The sequence below is a fragment of the Pseudophryne corroboree genome, chromosome 2 (genome assembly GCF_028390025.1).
Source record: "Pseudophryne corroboree isolate aPseCor3 chromosome 2, aPseCor3.hap2, whole genome shotgun sequence".
Taxonomy (NCBI): domain Eukaryota; kingdom Metazoa; phylum Chordata; class Amphibia; order Anura; family Myobatrachidae; genus Pseudophryne; species Pseudophryne corroboree.
In genome coordinates, this window is record NC_086445.1 from 123,705,545 (window position 1) to 123,720,921 (window position 15,377).

The 15,377-nt window shown below is 47.5% G+C and overlaps 1 protein-coding gene across 1 annotated transcript in view; it reads right to left on the reverse strand.

The window, feature by feature from the left end:
• Positions 1 to 15,377, reverse strand: part of MIPEP (mitochondrial intermediate peptidase) — a 294,841-nt gene that overhangs the window by 264,136 nt on the left and 15,328 nt on the right. The window contains exon 3 of the mRNA XM_063951677.1: positions 10,469 to 10,557. Within this exon, the coding sequence (XP_063807747.1) occupies positions 10,469 to 10,557 (89 nt within the window). The remainder of the gene's footprint in view (positions 1 to 10,468; positions 10,558 to 15,377) is intronic.

Here is a 15,377-nt window from a genome sequence, read left to right on the forward strand (position 1 = left end):
TCACGCATATATAGAAATGCATCTTTCAAATGCTCTATAGGCAATAATATACTGTCCCTATCTAGGGTATCAATATTTTCAGTCAGGGAATCCGACCACACCAACCCAGCACTGCACATCCAGGCTGAGGCGATTGCTGGTCGCAGTATAACACGAGTATGTGTGTAAATACATTTTAGGATACCCTCCTGCTTTCTATCAGCAGGATCCTTAAGGGCGGCCATCTCAGGAGAGGGTAGAGCCCTTGTTCTTACAAGCGTGTGAGCGCTTTATCCACCCTAGGGGGTGTTTCCCAACGCACCCTAACCTCTGGCGGGAAAGGATATAATGCCAATAACATTTTAGAAATTATCAGTTGTTATCGGGGGAAACCCACGCATCATCACACACCTCATTTAATTTCTCAGATTCAGGAAAACTACAGGTAGTTTTTCCTCACCGAACATAATACCCCTTTTTGGTGGTACTCGTATTATCAGAAATGTGTAAAACATTTTTCATTGCCTCAATCATGTAACGTGTGGCCCTATTGGAAGTCACATTTGTCTCTTCACCGTCGACACTGGAGTCAGTATCCGTGTCGGCGTCTATATCTGCCATCTGAGGTAACGGGCGCTTTAGAGCCCCTGACGGCCTATGAGACGTCTGGACAGGCACAAGCTGAGTAGCCGGCTGTCTCATGTCAACCACTGTCTTTTATACAGAGCTGACACTGTCACGTAATTCCTTCCAACAGTTCATCCACTCAGGTGTCGACCCCCTAGGGGGTGACATCACTATTACAGGCAATCTGCTCCATCTCCACATCATTTTTCTCCTCATACATGTCGACACCAACGTACCGACACACAGCACACACACAGGGAATGCTCTGATAGAGGACAGGACCCCACTAGCCCTTTGGGGAGACAGAGGGAGAGTTTGCCAGCACACACCAGAGCGCTATATATATATATATACAGAGATAACCTTATATAAGTGTTTTTCCCCTTATAGCTGCTGTATTGTTAATACTGCGCCTAATTAGTGCCCCCCTCTCTTTTTTTAACCCTTTCTGTAGTGTAGTGACTGCAGGGGAGAGCCAGGGGAGCTTCCCTCCAACTGAGCTGTGAGGGAAAATGGCGCCGGTGTGCTGAGGAGATAGGCTCCGCCCCTTTTTCGCGGACTTTTCTCCTGCTTTTTTATGGATTCTGGCAGGGGTTAAAATTCATCCATATAGCCCTGGGGGCTATATGTGATGTATTTTCGCCAGCCAAGGTGTTTTTATTGCTGCTCAGGGCGCCCCCCCCCTAGCGCCCTGCACCCTCAGTGACCGAAGTGTGAAGTGTGCTGAGGAGCAATGGCGCACAGCTGCAGTGCTGTGCGCTACCTTGGTGAAGACAGGACGTCTTCTGCCGCCGATTTTCCGGACCTCTTCTGTCTTCTGGCTCTGTAAGGGGGCCGGCGGCGCGGCTCTGGGACCCATCCATGGCTGGGCCTGTGATCGTCCCTCTGGAGCTAATGTCCAGTAGCCTAAGAAGCCCAATCCACTCTGCACGCAGGTGAGTTCGCTTCTTCTCCCCTTAGTCCCTCGATGCAGTGAGCCTGTTGCCAGCAGGTCTCACTGAAAATAAAAAACCTAAAACTAAACTTTTCACTAAGCAGCTCAGGAGAGCCACCTAGTGTGCACCCTTCTCGTTCGGGCACAAAATCTTAACTGAGGCTTGAAGGAGGGTCATAGGGGGAGGAGCCAGTGCACACCAGGTAGTTCTAAAGCTTTACTTTTGTGCCCAGTCTCCTGCGGAGCCGCTATTCCCCATGGTCCTTACGGAGTCCCCAGCATCCACTTAGGAAGTTAGAGAAATTAAAATAAAATAATTATTTATTCTAAACAGCTTCGTTGCAACCCCGTACACCTAACTGTGATTCAGTACTGAGGTCGGGGTTGATATCCAGAACGTTCCCCTTATTTTCACAGGATCTTTGTAGTAGAGGTCCATTGAAAATATATCGCATAAACATGCATGATTAAAAACACCTGGAAAATCCTTTGCAGCAGAGACCTAACATAAAAACTACCAGCAGAGGGAGTAGTAAAATATTTTTATTTTAATCCTATCTACTAGGTAGAAAAACCCCTCCCTCAATTCTGACTGGCCGAGGAAAATGGCTCCAGTAAAGGGGGCGTTATATGATTCTGAGAAGCAATTTTAGGCGCCTCTGAACATATTAAAGATGGCTGCCATTAAAAATATATAGTCACATCATGAAAAAACACTACCTTCTCTCTACATATATCCCCCATAATGTCCAGCCCGACCGCCCCGCACTCTGTTAATTACCCCGCCAGCTCCCCTCAGCCCTCCGCTCCCAGTGCGGCCGGCGGGAGGGGCCGTCTTGCGGGCAGCTGCGCTCCACTAGCGGGCGGCGGGGAGTGCACACTAGAGCGGCCGGCGGGAGGGGCTGTGTTATGTGATCCCTAGCGGGCGGCTGTACTTCAATTAGCGGGCGGCTGAAGGCGCTGCGGCCGGCGGGAGGGGCCCCGTTATGTAATACTTCTGGCGGGCGGGAGGTCCTTGGAGACCCCTAGGAGAAGGTAAGCTGCCTCTCCCTGATGTTGCCGCTGATCATGTCTGCGGAAGGAGGTGGGCGGGCGGGGGATGCTGCACTTGTGAGGAAACAGCGTCTCACAGTACAGTACTGCAGGGACTTCTGAGCGCCTTTATTCCACGCCATCTCTATTATGCAGGGAGCCACAGCCATATAAGTTTAGATGTCCCTCTAGGGGCTACTCACTGTCTCTGTGCTCCGTATTTTCTGTGAAGAGAGCAGCAGATCCCTTTAGCTGGGACTTTAGTCTCCTTCCAGTGATTCCTGCACCCTCCTTTTGTTAGGAGGGATTGGGCCTCTCAAATTAGGTTCTGCCTGCACCCTCCTTTTGTTAGGAGGTATCGGGCTATTTCTCATGTTAGAGAAGAAGAAAAAAATAATAATAATAATTTTGTGGAGCAATAGCTCCTATGTGCTTCCTCCAAGCACAATTTTTCAAACTGAGGGATAGGGGGCGTGAAGGGGGAGGAGCCGGCTGTGCAGACTATGTTTTAATTTTAGATTGTGCCACACCTCCGGTTGCAAGACTTCACACCCCTAATGTATCTGATGTTCCAGTGTCCCCTAGTGGATGAAAGAGAAATACTCAAATGCTATTAAACCAATGTTCAAATACTATAACCTACACATTTGTGACCATCACATATAAAAAAAAAAAAATTCAATGTATAAGAAGACAGAGGTCCACTTTAATACTGTATTACCAACATACAATTACTTTATCTGAAAGAAAAAAATAGGATTTTAATACCTACCGGTAAATCTTTTTCTCTTTGTCTGTAGAGGATGCTGGGGACACTTCAAGAACCTTGTGGTATAGACGGGAACTGCAGGTGACATGGGCACTTTAAGACTTTGAATAGGTGTGAACTGGCTCCTCCCTCTATGCCCCTCCTCCAGACTCCAGTTATAGGAACTGTGTCCAGGGAGACAGACATTTCGAGGAAAGGATTTATTGTTATTGTTAAACTAAGGTGGGATACATACCAGCTCACACCACAAACACGCCGTACAACATGGCATTTAACAGAAATCCAGTCAACGGCATGAACAATGTCAGCAACAGGTTGACTACAACAGAAACACAACCTGTGTGTAACATAACCAAAACTTAGTAAGTAAGAACTGCAGATAGTCTCCGCACTGGGACGGGTGCCCAGCATCCTCTACGGACTAAGAGAAAAGGATTTACCGGTAGGTATTAAAATCCTATTTTTTCATATATCCTAGAGGATGCTGGGGACACTTCAAGAACCATGGGGTTTATACCAAAGGTCTAGAATGGGCGGGAGAGTGCGGATGACTCTGCAGCACTGATTGACCAAACATGATGTCCTCCTCAGCCAGGGTATCAAACTTGTAAAATTTTGCAAAAGTGTCTGAACCCGACCAAGTAGCTGCTCGGCAGAGTTGTAATGCCGAGACGCCTCGGGCAGCCGCCCAGGATGAGCCCACCTTTCTGGTAGAATGGGCCTTCACCGATTTCGGTAACGGCAATCCAGCCGTAGAATGAGCATGCTGAATCGTATTACAGATCCAGCGCGCAATAGTCTGCTTAGAAGCAGGATTTCCAATCTAGTTGGAAGCATACAGGACAAACAAAGCTTCAGTTTTCCTAAGTGAAGTCATTTTGGCGACATAAATCTTTAAAGCCCTGACCACATCGAGAGATTTTGATTCAGTAAAAACGTCAGTAGCCACTGGCACCACAACAGGCTGGTTCATGTGGAACGATGAAACCACCTTCGGCAGAAATGGTTGAAGAGTTCTCAACTCTGCTCTATCTTCATGGAAGATTAAATACGGACTCTTGTGAGACAAAGCCGCCAACTCAGACAACCGTCTTGCGGATGCCAAGGCCAATAACATGACCAAGTGAGAAATTTCAACTCTACCTTCTGTAAAGGTTCAAACCAATGAGATTGAAGGAACTGCAACACCACATTAAGATCCCATGGTGCCACTGGGGGCACAAAGGGAGGTTGGATGTGCAAAACGCCCTTCACGAAAGTCTGAACTTCTGGAAGGGAGGCCAATTCTTTTTTAAAGAAAATTGATAAGACCGAAATTTGTACTTTTAGGCCCGCATCCACACCTGCTTGCAGAAAATGGAGAAAACGCCCCAGCTGAAATTCTTCCGTAGGAGCCCTCTTGGATTCACACCAAGACACACATTTTCTCCAAATACGGTGATAATGTTTTGCCGTTACATCTTTCCTAGCCTGAAGAAGTGTGGGAATGACTTCACTGGGAATACCCTTTCGGGCTAAGATCATGCGGTAAGTCATGAGATACGCACGTCCCCTGCTGTAACAGATCCTCTCGTAGAGAAAGCCTCAGGGATCTCCTATGAGTAATTCCTGAAGATCTGGATACCAAGCCCTCCTCGGCCAGTCCGGAACAATGAGGATCGCCTGAACCCTTGTTCTTCTTATGATCTTTAGCACCCTTGGTATGAGTGGAAGCGGAGGGAACACATACACCGACTAAAACACACATGGCATCACTAGCGCGTCCACAGCTATTGCTTGATGGTCCCTCGACTTGGAACAATATCTCAGAAGTTTCTTGTTGAGGTGAGACGCCATCATGTCTATTTGAGGAATTCCCCGAAGACTAGTCGTCACTCCTGCAAAGACCTCTCGATGACGACCCCACTCTACTGGATAGAGATCGTGTCTGCTGAGGAAGTCTGCTTCCCAGTTGTCCACTCCTGGAATGAAGATTGCTGATAGAGCGCTTGTATGTCTTTCCGCCCAGCGGAGAACTTTTGTGGCCTCTGCCATTGCCGCTCTGCTCTTTGTTCCACCCTGGCGGTTTATGTGCGCTACTGCTGTTATATTGTCCGACTGGATTAGTATGGGCAGGTTTTGAAGGAGACGTTCCGCTTGAAGAAGACCGTTGTAAATGGCTCTTAACTCTAGCACGTTTATGTGTAGACACACTTCCTGGCTTGTCCATCTTCCCTGGAAGTTTTCTCCCTGTGTGACTGCTCCCCAGCCCCAGAGACTCGCATCCGTGGTTACTAGATTCCAGTCCTGGATCCCAAACCTGCGTCCCTCTAGGAGGCGAGAGCTGTGCAGCCACCACAGGAGTCAGATTCTGGTCCTGGAGGACAGGATTATTTTCCGGTGCATGTGTAGATGGGATCCGGACCACTTTTCCAACAGGTCCCACTGAAACACTCTGGCATGGAACCTGCCAAACTGAATGGCCTCGTAGGCCGCCACCATCTTTCCCAGCAAACGAGTGCATTGATAGATCGACACTCTCACCGGTTTCAGAATCTGTTTGACCAAACTCTGGATTTCCAGAGCTTTTTCTTCTGAAAGAAACACTCTCTGTAATTCTGTGTCCAGAATCATTCCCAAGAACGACAGCCGTTTTGTCGGATTCAACTGCGACTTTGGCAAGTTTAGGATCCAACCATGCTGTTGTAGAACTGTCAGGGATAGCGTAATGTCCTGGACCAGTTTGTCCTTGGATCTCGCCTTTATCAGGAGATCGTCCAAGTACGCGATAATTGTGACTCCTTGCCTGCGAAGGAGAATCATCATTTCCGCCATTACCTTGGTGAAAATCCTCAGAGCCGTGGACAGACCAAACAGCAACGTCTGAAATTGGTAATGATAATCCTGAATAGCAAACCTTAGGTAAGCCTGATGCGGAGGATATATGGGGATGTGTAAGTAGGCATCCTTTATGTCGACCGACAACATGAAATCCCCTTCCTCCAGACTGGAGATCACTGCTCGGAGAGATTCCATCTTGAATTTGAATTTTCTTAAGTAAAGATTGAGGGACTTTAGGTTCAGAATTGGTCTGACCGAACCGTCCGGCTTCGGGACCACAAACAGGCTGGAATAAAAGCCATCTCCCTGTTGAGACGGGGGGAACCCTGATAATGACCTGATTTAGGCATAACTTTTGTATTGCATCGCATACAACCTGCCTGCCCGGAAGAGAAGCTGGTATGGCTGATTTGAAAAATCGGTGAGGGGGAACGTCTTGAAACTCCAGTTTGTACCCCTGGGACACTATTTCTAAAACCCATGGGTCCAGGGCCGAACGAGCCCAGAATTGACTGAAGAGCTTGAGACATGCCCCCACCGGTGCGGACTCCCTCAGTGGAGCCCCAGCATCATGCGGTGGATTTGGCGGAAGCCGAGGAGGACTTCTGCTCCTGGGAAGCTGCGACGGCAGGAGATCTTTTACCTTTTCCGCTTCCCCTATTAGCGAGGAAGGAATAACCTTGGCCTTTTTTGTATTTATTTGGCCGAAAGGACTGCATCTGAAAATGGCCTCTTTTGTTGTGGAGGAACATAAGGCAAAAAGGACGACTTACCCGCGGTAGCCGTAGATACCAATTCAGTGAGACCGTCCCCAAACAAGACACCACCTTTATACGGGAGCGACTCCATAGCTTTCTTAGAGTCAGCATCAGCATTCCATTGATGAATCGACAATGCCCTCCTAGCTGAAATTGCCATGGCATTGGCTTTTGCTCCCAAAATGCCAATATCCCTCGCCGCCTCCTTTAAGAAGGCTGCAGCGTCCCTGATACAACCCAGAGTTAACAGGATACTAACCCTATGTAGGGTATCTATATCAGATGACAAGTTATCAGCCAACTTTTCAATAGCACTACTCACCCACGCCGATGCAATGCTTGGTCTGAGCAGTGAACCTGTGCCGACGTAGATGGATTTTAACGTATTTTCCTGTCTACAATCCGCAGGATCCTTAAGGGCTGCAGTGTCAGGAGACGGTAAAGCCACCTTTTTAGACAACCGTGACAGAGCCTTGTCCACAATGGGGGAAGACTCCCACTTTTCTCTATCCCCAGAGGGGAATGGATACGTCGCCTGAATCCTCCTTGGAAAAAGAAACTTTTTGTCAGGATTTTCCCTCATTTTCTCAAGAAAGTATTCAGTTCATGAGAGGGAGGAAACGTTACCTCAGGTTTCTTTCCCTTAAACATAGACCCTAGTATCAGGAACAGCAGGGTCCTCAGTGATATTTAACACGTCTTTTATTGCCACAATCATGTACATTCTTTGCCAACTTTGGGTCTAATTTGGCATCACTATAGTCGACACTGGAGTCAGTGTCCCGTGTCGGTATCTGTGTCTGCCAACTGAGCAAATGAACGTTTATGTGACCCCGAGGGGGTCTGGACCTGTGATAACACATCCTCCACAGATTTCTTCCATGCCTGGTTCTGAGATTCAGATTTATCCAATCTCTTATTAATAAGAGCCACATTAAGCATTCAAGGCATTCAAAACATTTACCCAATCAGGAGTCGGCGGTGCCGACATGGTCACTCCCACAGCCGTTTCTGTCCCTAACACAGTCTCCTCCTGGGAAGAACACTCAGCCTCAGACATGCCGACACACGTGTACCGACAGCCACTGACACACTGGGCAGATAGGGGACAGAACCACAGTAAAGCCTGTCAGAGAAACACAGAGGGAGTTTGCCAGCTCAAAACCCAGTACTGAAACCTTAATATAAAGCCCTGACCTGTTTCTAGCGCTTTTATAACTTATATAAGCCAAATTAACCTGCCCCCAACCCCCAACCTCCCCACCCCCACCCCCGTTTTGCACACTGGTACTTGGTACAGCAGTGTGGAGGCAAGGACCAGCGTCTCTACAGTTTTCTTGTGAAGAGAAAATGGCGCTGAGAGCTGAGAGGGCTAAGCCCCGCCCCCTCAATGGCACGCTTCAGCCCGCTGTTTTTATAATATAAAAACGCTGGCAGGGGGGTCAGGATTTTGTGCCTTGGCACATCTTATCCACTTTGTCAGCTTGTACGAGGATTTTTTATGCCGCCCAAGGCACCCCCCACCCTGTAGTGCTGCTGTGTATGGGAGCATGGCGCGCAGCGCGATCGCTGTGCGGTACCTCAGAAGCCGTCACTGAAGTCTTCTATCTTCTTCTACCTGTCTTCTGACTTCTGGCTCTGCAAGGGGGGGGGGGTGACGGCGGGCTCTGGGAGTGAACCCCTAGGCGTACCTAGTGTTCCAAACCCTAAGGAGCTAATGGTGTCCTGTAGCCAAGAAGCAGAGCCATTAGAAGTAGGTCTGACTTCTCTCCCCTAAGTCCCACGATGCAGGGAGACTGTTGCCAGCAGTTCTCCCTGAAAATAAAAAACCTAACAAAGTCTTTTCAGAGAAACTCAGTAGAGCTCCCCTGTGTGTGACCAGTCTCCATGGGCACAATTCTAAACTGGAGTCTGGAGGAGGGGCATAGAGGTAGGAGCCAGTTCACACCCAAAGTCTTAAAGTGCCCATGTCTCCTGCGGATCCCGTCTATACCCCATGGTTCTTGAAGTGTCCCCAGAATCCTCTAGGACGTACGAGGAAAAAAAAATCAACAAATAGAATGCTTTCATTGTGATGTAGGCAATCCTATAGTGTTCCATGACAGATAAAAGACACCCTGTGTACAGCTTGGGCCATTGGGTTGGGAGACCGCCGGTCACCAAAACGACGTCGGGATCCTGGCTTTTAGATGCGATCACCACACTGCAGGCTCGCACTCTGAGTGTAGTGGACACCCACGAATGGGAATAGTCCCTGTTAGTCGGCATTCCGACTGTCGAGATTGTGAGGGGCCGGGATGTAGGAGTCAGTATTGTGACCGGCGGTCAGATAACTACATCCCAGGCCATTTATGCAGCAACTGTTAAAGGGAGACTATAACTCAATGAACCATTGGTAGCGCCGAACATAGAAGTCCACAGCTCACTGAGGGGAGAGATGTATCAAACCTTAGAGCGAAAGTGGTGAAGTTGCCCATACTGTAGCAACCAATTTTGCTTCTGTCTATAATTTACTTAGCATAGTCTATAATTTAAAAAAATACATGCACAAATGTGAGTATGAGACAACTAACAGACCACGTTTCACCACTTATTTGGCCTCTGTCTAGGACACAGGAAAACTTGAAACAGCTCAGAAGGGTGGAAACGTGAAGGGGAAGCGGGGATTGATCTATAAAAGATCAAACACAGTCTAATTTTTACACAAATACCCTTCAAGGTGACCTAGTTATGATGTATGAATATAATCAAAGTCAATACAAAGATTAACTTTACACTCGGAGTACTACACATGTGATAAAGGCTTACACACTTCATCTGAAAGATGGTTTTACCATCAATAAACAATGGTCCTCCCCTGAAAGGCTGGGTACACACTTATATGATAGAAAGACAATCTTTCTTCTAGTCTAATGTGTACGTACCCATGACTGTGTGCTCCGGCGGGTTGCAGGAGAAATCTTCAAGTTGGCCAAGCTGCTAGGCCAACCAGAAGATATCGTGTGCTACCGGGTGCAATGTAATGAAGGATGGCACGAAGCGAAGGGAAAATCGCCCTGACCATCAGCCCAATTGCCGGTAGTCTTGCTGTGTACCCAGAATAAAATTAGTCCTCCTAAAATTCCCTGACAATTAATTCCCTACAACTAATTAAAAGTGCTTTGTGTGAGTTTTTGTCAAGAAAAGAAATTTATGGCAAAACCTTTTAGATTGTATTATTGGGTTCATGCATCATAGAAAATAATTTGATAGCCATTTATGGAATCAGGAATTAACCCCTGCACCCCTCCCCCACCAGGATAATATACTGGTAATTGTTTCACTGGGGTTTGGTTAGGCTTTCTTCTGGACCTACCCAGCTAAAAAACAGAACATATATTTAATAGCAAATTAGGACCTTTTATTCATTTTTTCCAACCTATTGATGCACACAATGACATTCCGAAAAGTGAACTGACTGATCTAGGTTCTAATGAGATAATCATCTTACAGTGTCAACATAAGCACACATTGATATAATGCAGATCAAGTTAGGATGGGTATACACACCTCTCCACCATGGTGCCAATGTTCCTGAAGGCTTCCTCTGCAGCTTCTCTGAACGAAGAGTCAGGATGAGCTACCTTCACAAAATCAGCCTGCAGACACAACCAAAGGTTCACTTAAACAGAAAAAATACTTTTACATATTAGATGCTGAAGACATCTACTTTAACAAACCCGTTTACCCAATACAGGCATGTGTAATGCACATTTCCAGGATTAGAGATGGTGTCAGTAGTTTGGTGAGGAGAACTGTGTAGTGTTGGTTTTGGGGCATTTTGAAGACAAACCAGCTAGGATTATAGTCACAAACCACGTGAGTCACCAACAGTGGCAATGTAGCCTGCTGCACAGTGCAAGAGCCAGAAAGTGAGGATTACAGACTCTGGGGTCACTGGTGCCTGTTGGTGGTTGAAAGTAGAGTGTACACAGAACGAGAGGTCACCTCCGCACAGCACTTTACCAATATGCAGACAATTATCCTAATGCTGTACTAACTACTAAATATTACCTCTAAACAATTGTTGCAACAAAACAGTCAATATCAGTGATACTAACTACTGCACCGCTAAGTACTCCTAACCAATTAAAGTCAAGAGACTGACTAATCAGCTGAGTTTGGAAAACGGATTTACTAACTACACTAATAAGGAGCTACAAATATATTTGTGTTTGATGCTTAGCAGGATCGGCCGGAACGCAGGATGAGATTGTTGTTAATAATAATCGTTGAATTTTTTATATTGTATTAATAAAGGTACATATCTTTTTAATAAGCGCTGTGATTTGTGTTTTTTAGTTTTTGTTATTCAAGGGTGGAGTACTCTCCCTTTTAACAGCTGCTATTGATCAGTGTGTTCCTTTATGTAGATTTTAATTTATGTGTACTTATCTACCCAGCAATTAGCGCCGAGACATTTCTTTGTGTAAATTATCCTAATATTTCATGGGGTCATTATTAATAAAAAAAATAGGATTTTAATTACGTACCGGTAAATCCTTTTCTAGTAGTCCGTAGAGGTCCATATTAGTACCATGGGGTATAGATGGGTCCACAAGGAGCCATTGGCACTTTAAGAGTTTGAGAGTGTGGGCTGGCTCCTCCCTCTATGCCCCTCCTACCAGACTCTGTGCCCGGGGAGATAGGCAACTTGAGAGAAGGCTATTACACAGATAGTGGCAAGATTCACACCAGCTCACACACACACACACGGCAAACCAAGCTAACCAGCTTGAAAAATTAGCAACGGCTGAACAATATTACTTAAACAAGTAACAAAACAGTACTTAACCAAGAACTGAGCAGTGCTAAACTAAGTAACCACTGCAGGATCACGAAGCGCTGGGCGGGAGCCCAGCATCCTCTATGGACTACGAGAAAAGGATTTACCGGTAGGTAATTAAAATCCTATTTTCTCTTACTTCCTAGAGGATGCTGGGGTCCATATTAGTACCATGGGGATGTACCAAAGCTCCCAGAACGGGAGGGAGAGCATGGAGGCTCCTGCAGAACCGATTGACCAAACTTCAGGTCCTCAGAGGCCAAAGTATCAAACTTGTAGACCTTAGCAAACGTGTTCGACCCAGACCAAGTAGCCGCTCGGCAAAGCTGTAAAGCCGAGACACCCCGGGCAGCCGCCCAGGAAGAACCCACCTTACGAGTAGAGTGGGCCTTAACAGACGTAGGACACGGCAATCCTGCCATGGAATACGCATGCTGAATAGTGAACCTGATCCAGCGAGAGATCATCTGCTTAGAAGCAGGACACCCAAGTTTCCTGGGATCATACAGGACAAACAGAGAGTCCGATTTTCTGTGACGAGCAGTCCTCTTCACATAGATTTTCAGAGCCCTTACCACATCCAAGGACTTTGATGAAATTGAGGAGTCAGTAGCAACTGGCACCACAATAGGTTGATTGATATAAAAAGGCCGACACAACCTTCAGAAGGAACTGCTGACGTGTCCGGAGCTCAGCTCTATCTTAATGGAAGATCAAGTATGGGCTCTTATAAGACAAAGCCCCCAACTCAGACACACGTCTAACAGAAGCTAAGGCCAACAAAGTGACAGCCTGCCTTCCACGTGAGAAACTTAACCTCAACCTCCGGTAGAGGTTCAAACCAATCCGATTGGAGGAACTGTAACACCACGTTAAGATCCCAGGGTGCCGTAGGCGGCACAAAGGGATGCTGGATGTGCAGAACCCATTTCAAAAAAGTCTGGACCTCAGGGAGGGAAGCCAATTGTTTCTGGAAGAAAATGGATAGGGACGAAATCTGGACTTCTACGGATCCTAACCTCAGGCCCATATCCACACCTGCTTGCAGGAATAGGAGAAACCGTCCCAGTTGAAACTTCACCGTAGGAAACTTCTTGGACTCACACCAAGATACATATTTTTTTCCAAATACGATGGTAATGTTTAGACGTTACTCCTTTCCTAGCCTGTATCAGGGTAGGAATAACCTTGATCGGAATGCCCTTCCAAGCTAATATCTGGTGTTCAAACTCCATGCCGTCAAACTTAGCCGTGGTAAGTCTTAATAAGCGAACGGGCCCTGCTGCAGCAGGTCCTCCCAAAGAGGAAGAGGCCTCGGCTCTTCCAGCAGTAGATCTGCGTACCAAGCCCTTCTTGGCCAGTCTGGAGCAATGAGGATTGCCTGAACTCTTGTCCTCCTTAAGAGTTTTAGAACAACTGGAATGAGTGGAAGTGGAGGAAACACGTACACCGAATGGAACACTCACGGAGTCACTAGGGCGTCCACCGCCACGGCTTGCGGGTCCCTCGACCTGGAACGGGATCAGTACGAAATCCGGACGGGATCCAGACGGTCGGAATACAGACACTGGAATCCCGACCGGCACAATCCCGACAGGGGGGGGGGAAGCAACGCAGCCCATTGCGGGCTCGCTGCGCTCGGCACACTAATTTATTCTCCCTTTATGGGTGTCGTGGACGCCCACAGAGGGAGAATATGTCGGGATTGTGCCAGTCGGGATTCCAGTGTCGGTATTCCGACCGCCGGAATTCCGTCCGGCGGGATCTTGACCGCATCCCCCTGGAACAATACCTCCAAAGCTTCTTGTTGAGACGAGAGGCCATCATGTCTATTTGGGGTACACCCCAAAGATCCGTTACCTCCGTGAACACCACCGGATGGAGTTCCCACTCTCCTAGATGGAGATCGTGTCTGCTGAGGAAGTCCATTCCGGGAGTAGACAACTGGGAAGCGAAGATTGCAGACAGCGCCACCGCATGCTTTTCTGCCCAGAGGATGATTCTTGTTACCTCTGACATTGCAGCTCTGCTCTTCGTTCCGCCCTGTCGGTTTATGTAGGGCAACGTCATTACATTGTCCGACTGCACTTGAATGGCTCGATCTCGCAGAAGATGAGCCGCTTGGAGAAGACCGTTGTAGACAGATCTTAGTTCCAGAATGTTTATTTGAAGACTGGATTGCAGGTTTGACCACGTGAGTGACTGCGCCCCAGCCCCGGAGACTTGCATCCGTGGTAAGAAGGACCCAGTCCTGAATCCCGAACCTGCGGCCCTCCAGAAGGTGAGGCATTTGCAGCCACCAGAGGAGTAAAATCCTGGCTTTCGACGACAGATGTATCCTCTGGTGCATGTGTAGGTGAGAACCCGACCATTTGTCTAGGAGATCCAGTTGGAAGGACCGAGCATGAAACCTTCCGTACTGTAGAGCCTCATAAGAGGCAACCATCTTCCCCAGAAGGCGAATGCACTGATGAACAGATACCTGGGTTGGCTTCAGGACATCACAGACCATTGTTTGAATCACCAACGCTTTCTCTGCACTTCTGTGTCGAGGATTATCCCCAGAAAAGACAATCTCCTTGTTGGCTCCAAATATGACTTTGGAAGGTTCAGGATCCAACCGTGTTCCCTGAGCAGATGAGTCATGAGAACAATGGACTGCAACGTCGTCTCCCGGGACGATGCCTTTATCAGCAGATCGTCCAGATATGGGATTATGTTCACCCCTTATCTGCGGAGGAGAACCATCATCTCGGCCATCACCTTGGTGAACACCCTCGGTGCTGTGGAGAAGCCGAATGGCAGTGCCTGATATTGATAGTGACTGTCCAACAGTGCAAATATGAGCTAAGCCTGGTGTGTCGGCCAAATCGGAATGTGGAGGTACGCATCCTTGATATCCAGGGTGTCGAAGTCGAAAAATATTGCAATACACACATCGCATACAAACTACACATAGATGGCCTCCGTGCGCGTACTTATTCTGCCATGCGTGCGCATATTCTCAATTTGTGTATGGTCACTCCCGCGGTCCTGCGCATTAGCGCGTGGTATGAGTATTTACGGTAGTGTTTGTAGTCGCATGGAAAAGCCATAAAAACACATTACATATTTAATCCAAATAGTGCACAATGGCCCTCATTCAAAGTTGTTCGCTCTGTAATTTTCTTCGCATCGCAGCGATTTTCCGCTAATTGCGCATGCGCAATGTTCGCACTGCGACTGCGCCAAGTAAAGTTGCTATGAAGATTGGTATTTTACTCACGGCATTACGAGATTTTTTCTTCGTTCTGGAGATTGGAGTGTGATTGACAGGAAGTGGGTGTTTCTGGGCGGAAACTGGCCGTTTTATGGGTGTGTTTGTAAAAACGCTACCGTTTCTGGGAAAAACGCGGGAGTGGCTGGAGAAACGGAGGAGTGTCTGGGCGAACGCTGGGTGTGTTTGTGATGTCAAACCAGGAACGACAAGCACTGAACTGATCGCACTGGACGAGTAAGTCTCGAGCTACTCAGAAACTGCACAGAGAAGTCTTTTCGCAATATTGCGAATCTTTCGTTCGCAAATTTGATAAGCTAAGATTCACTCCCAGTAGGCGGCGGCTTAGCGTGTGCAAAGCTGCTAAAAGCAGCTTG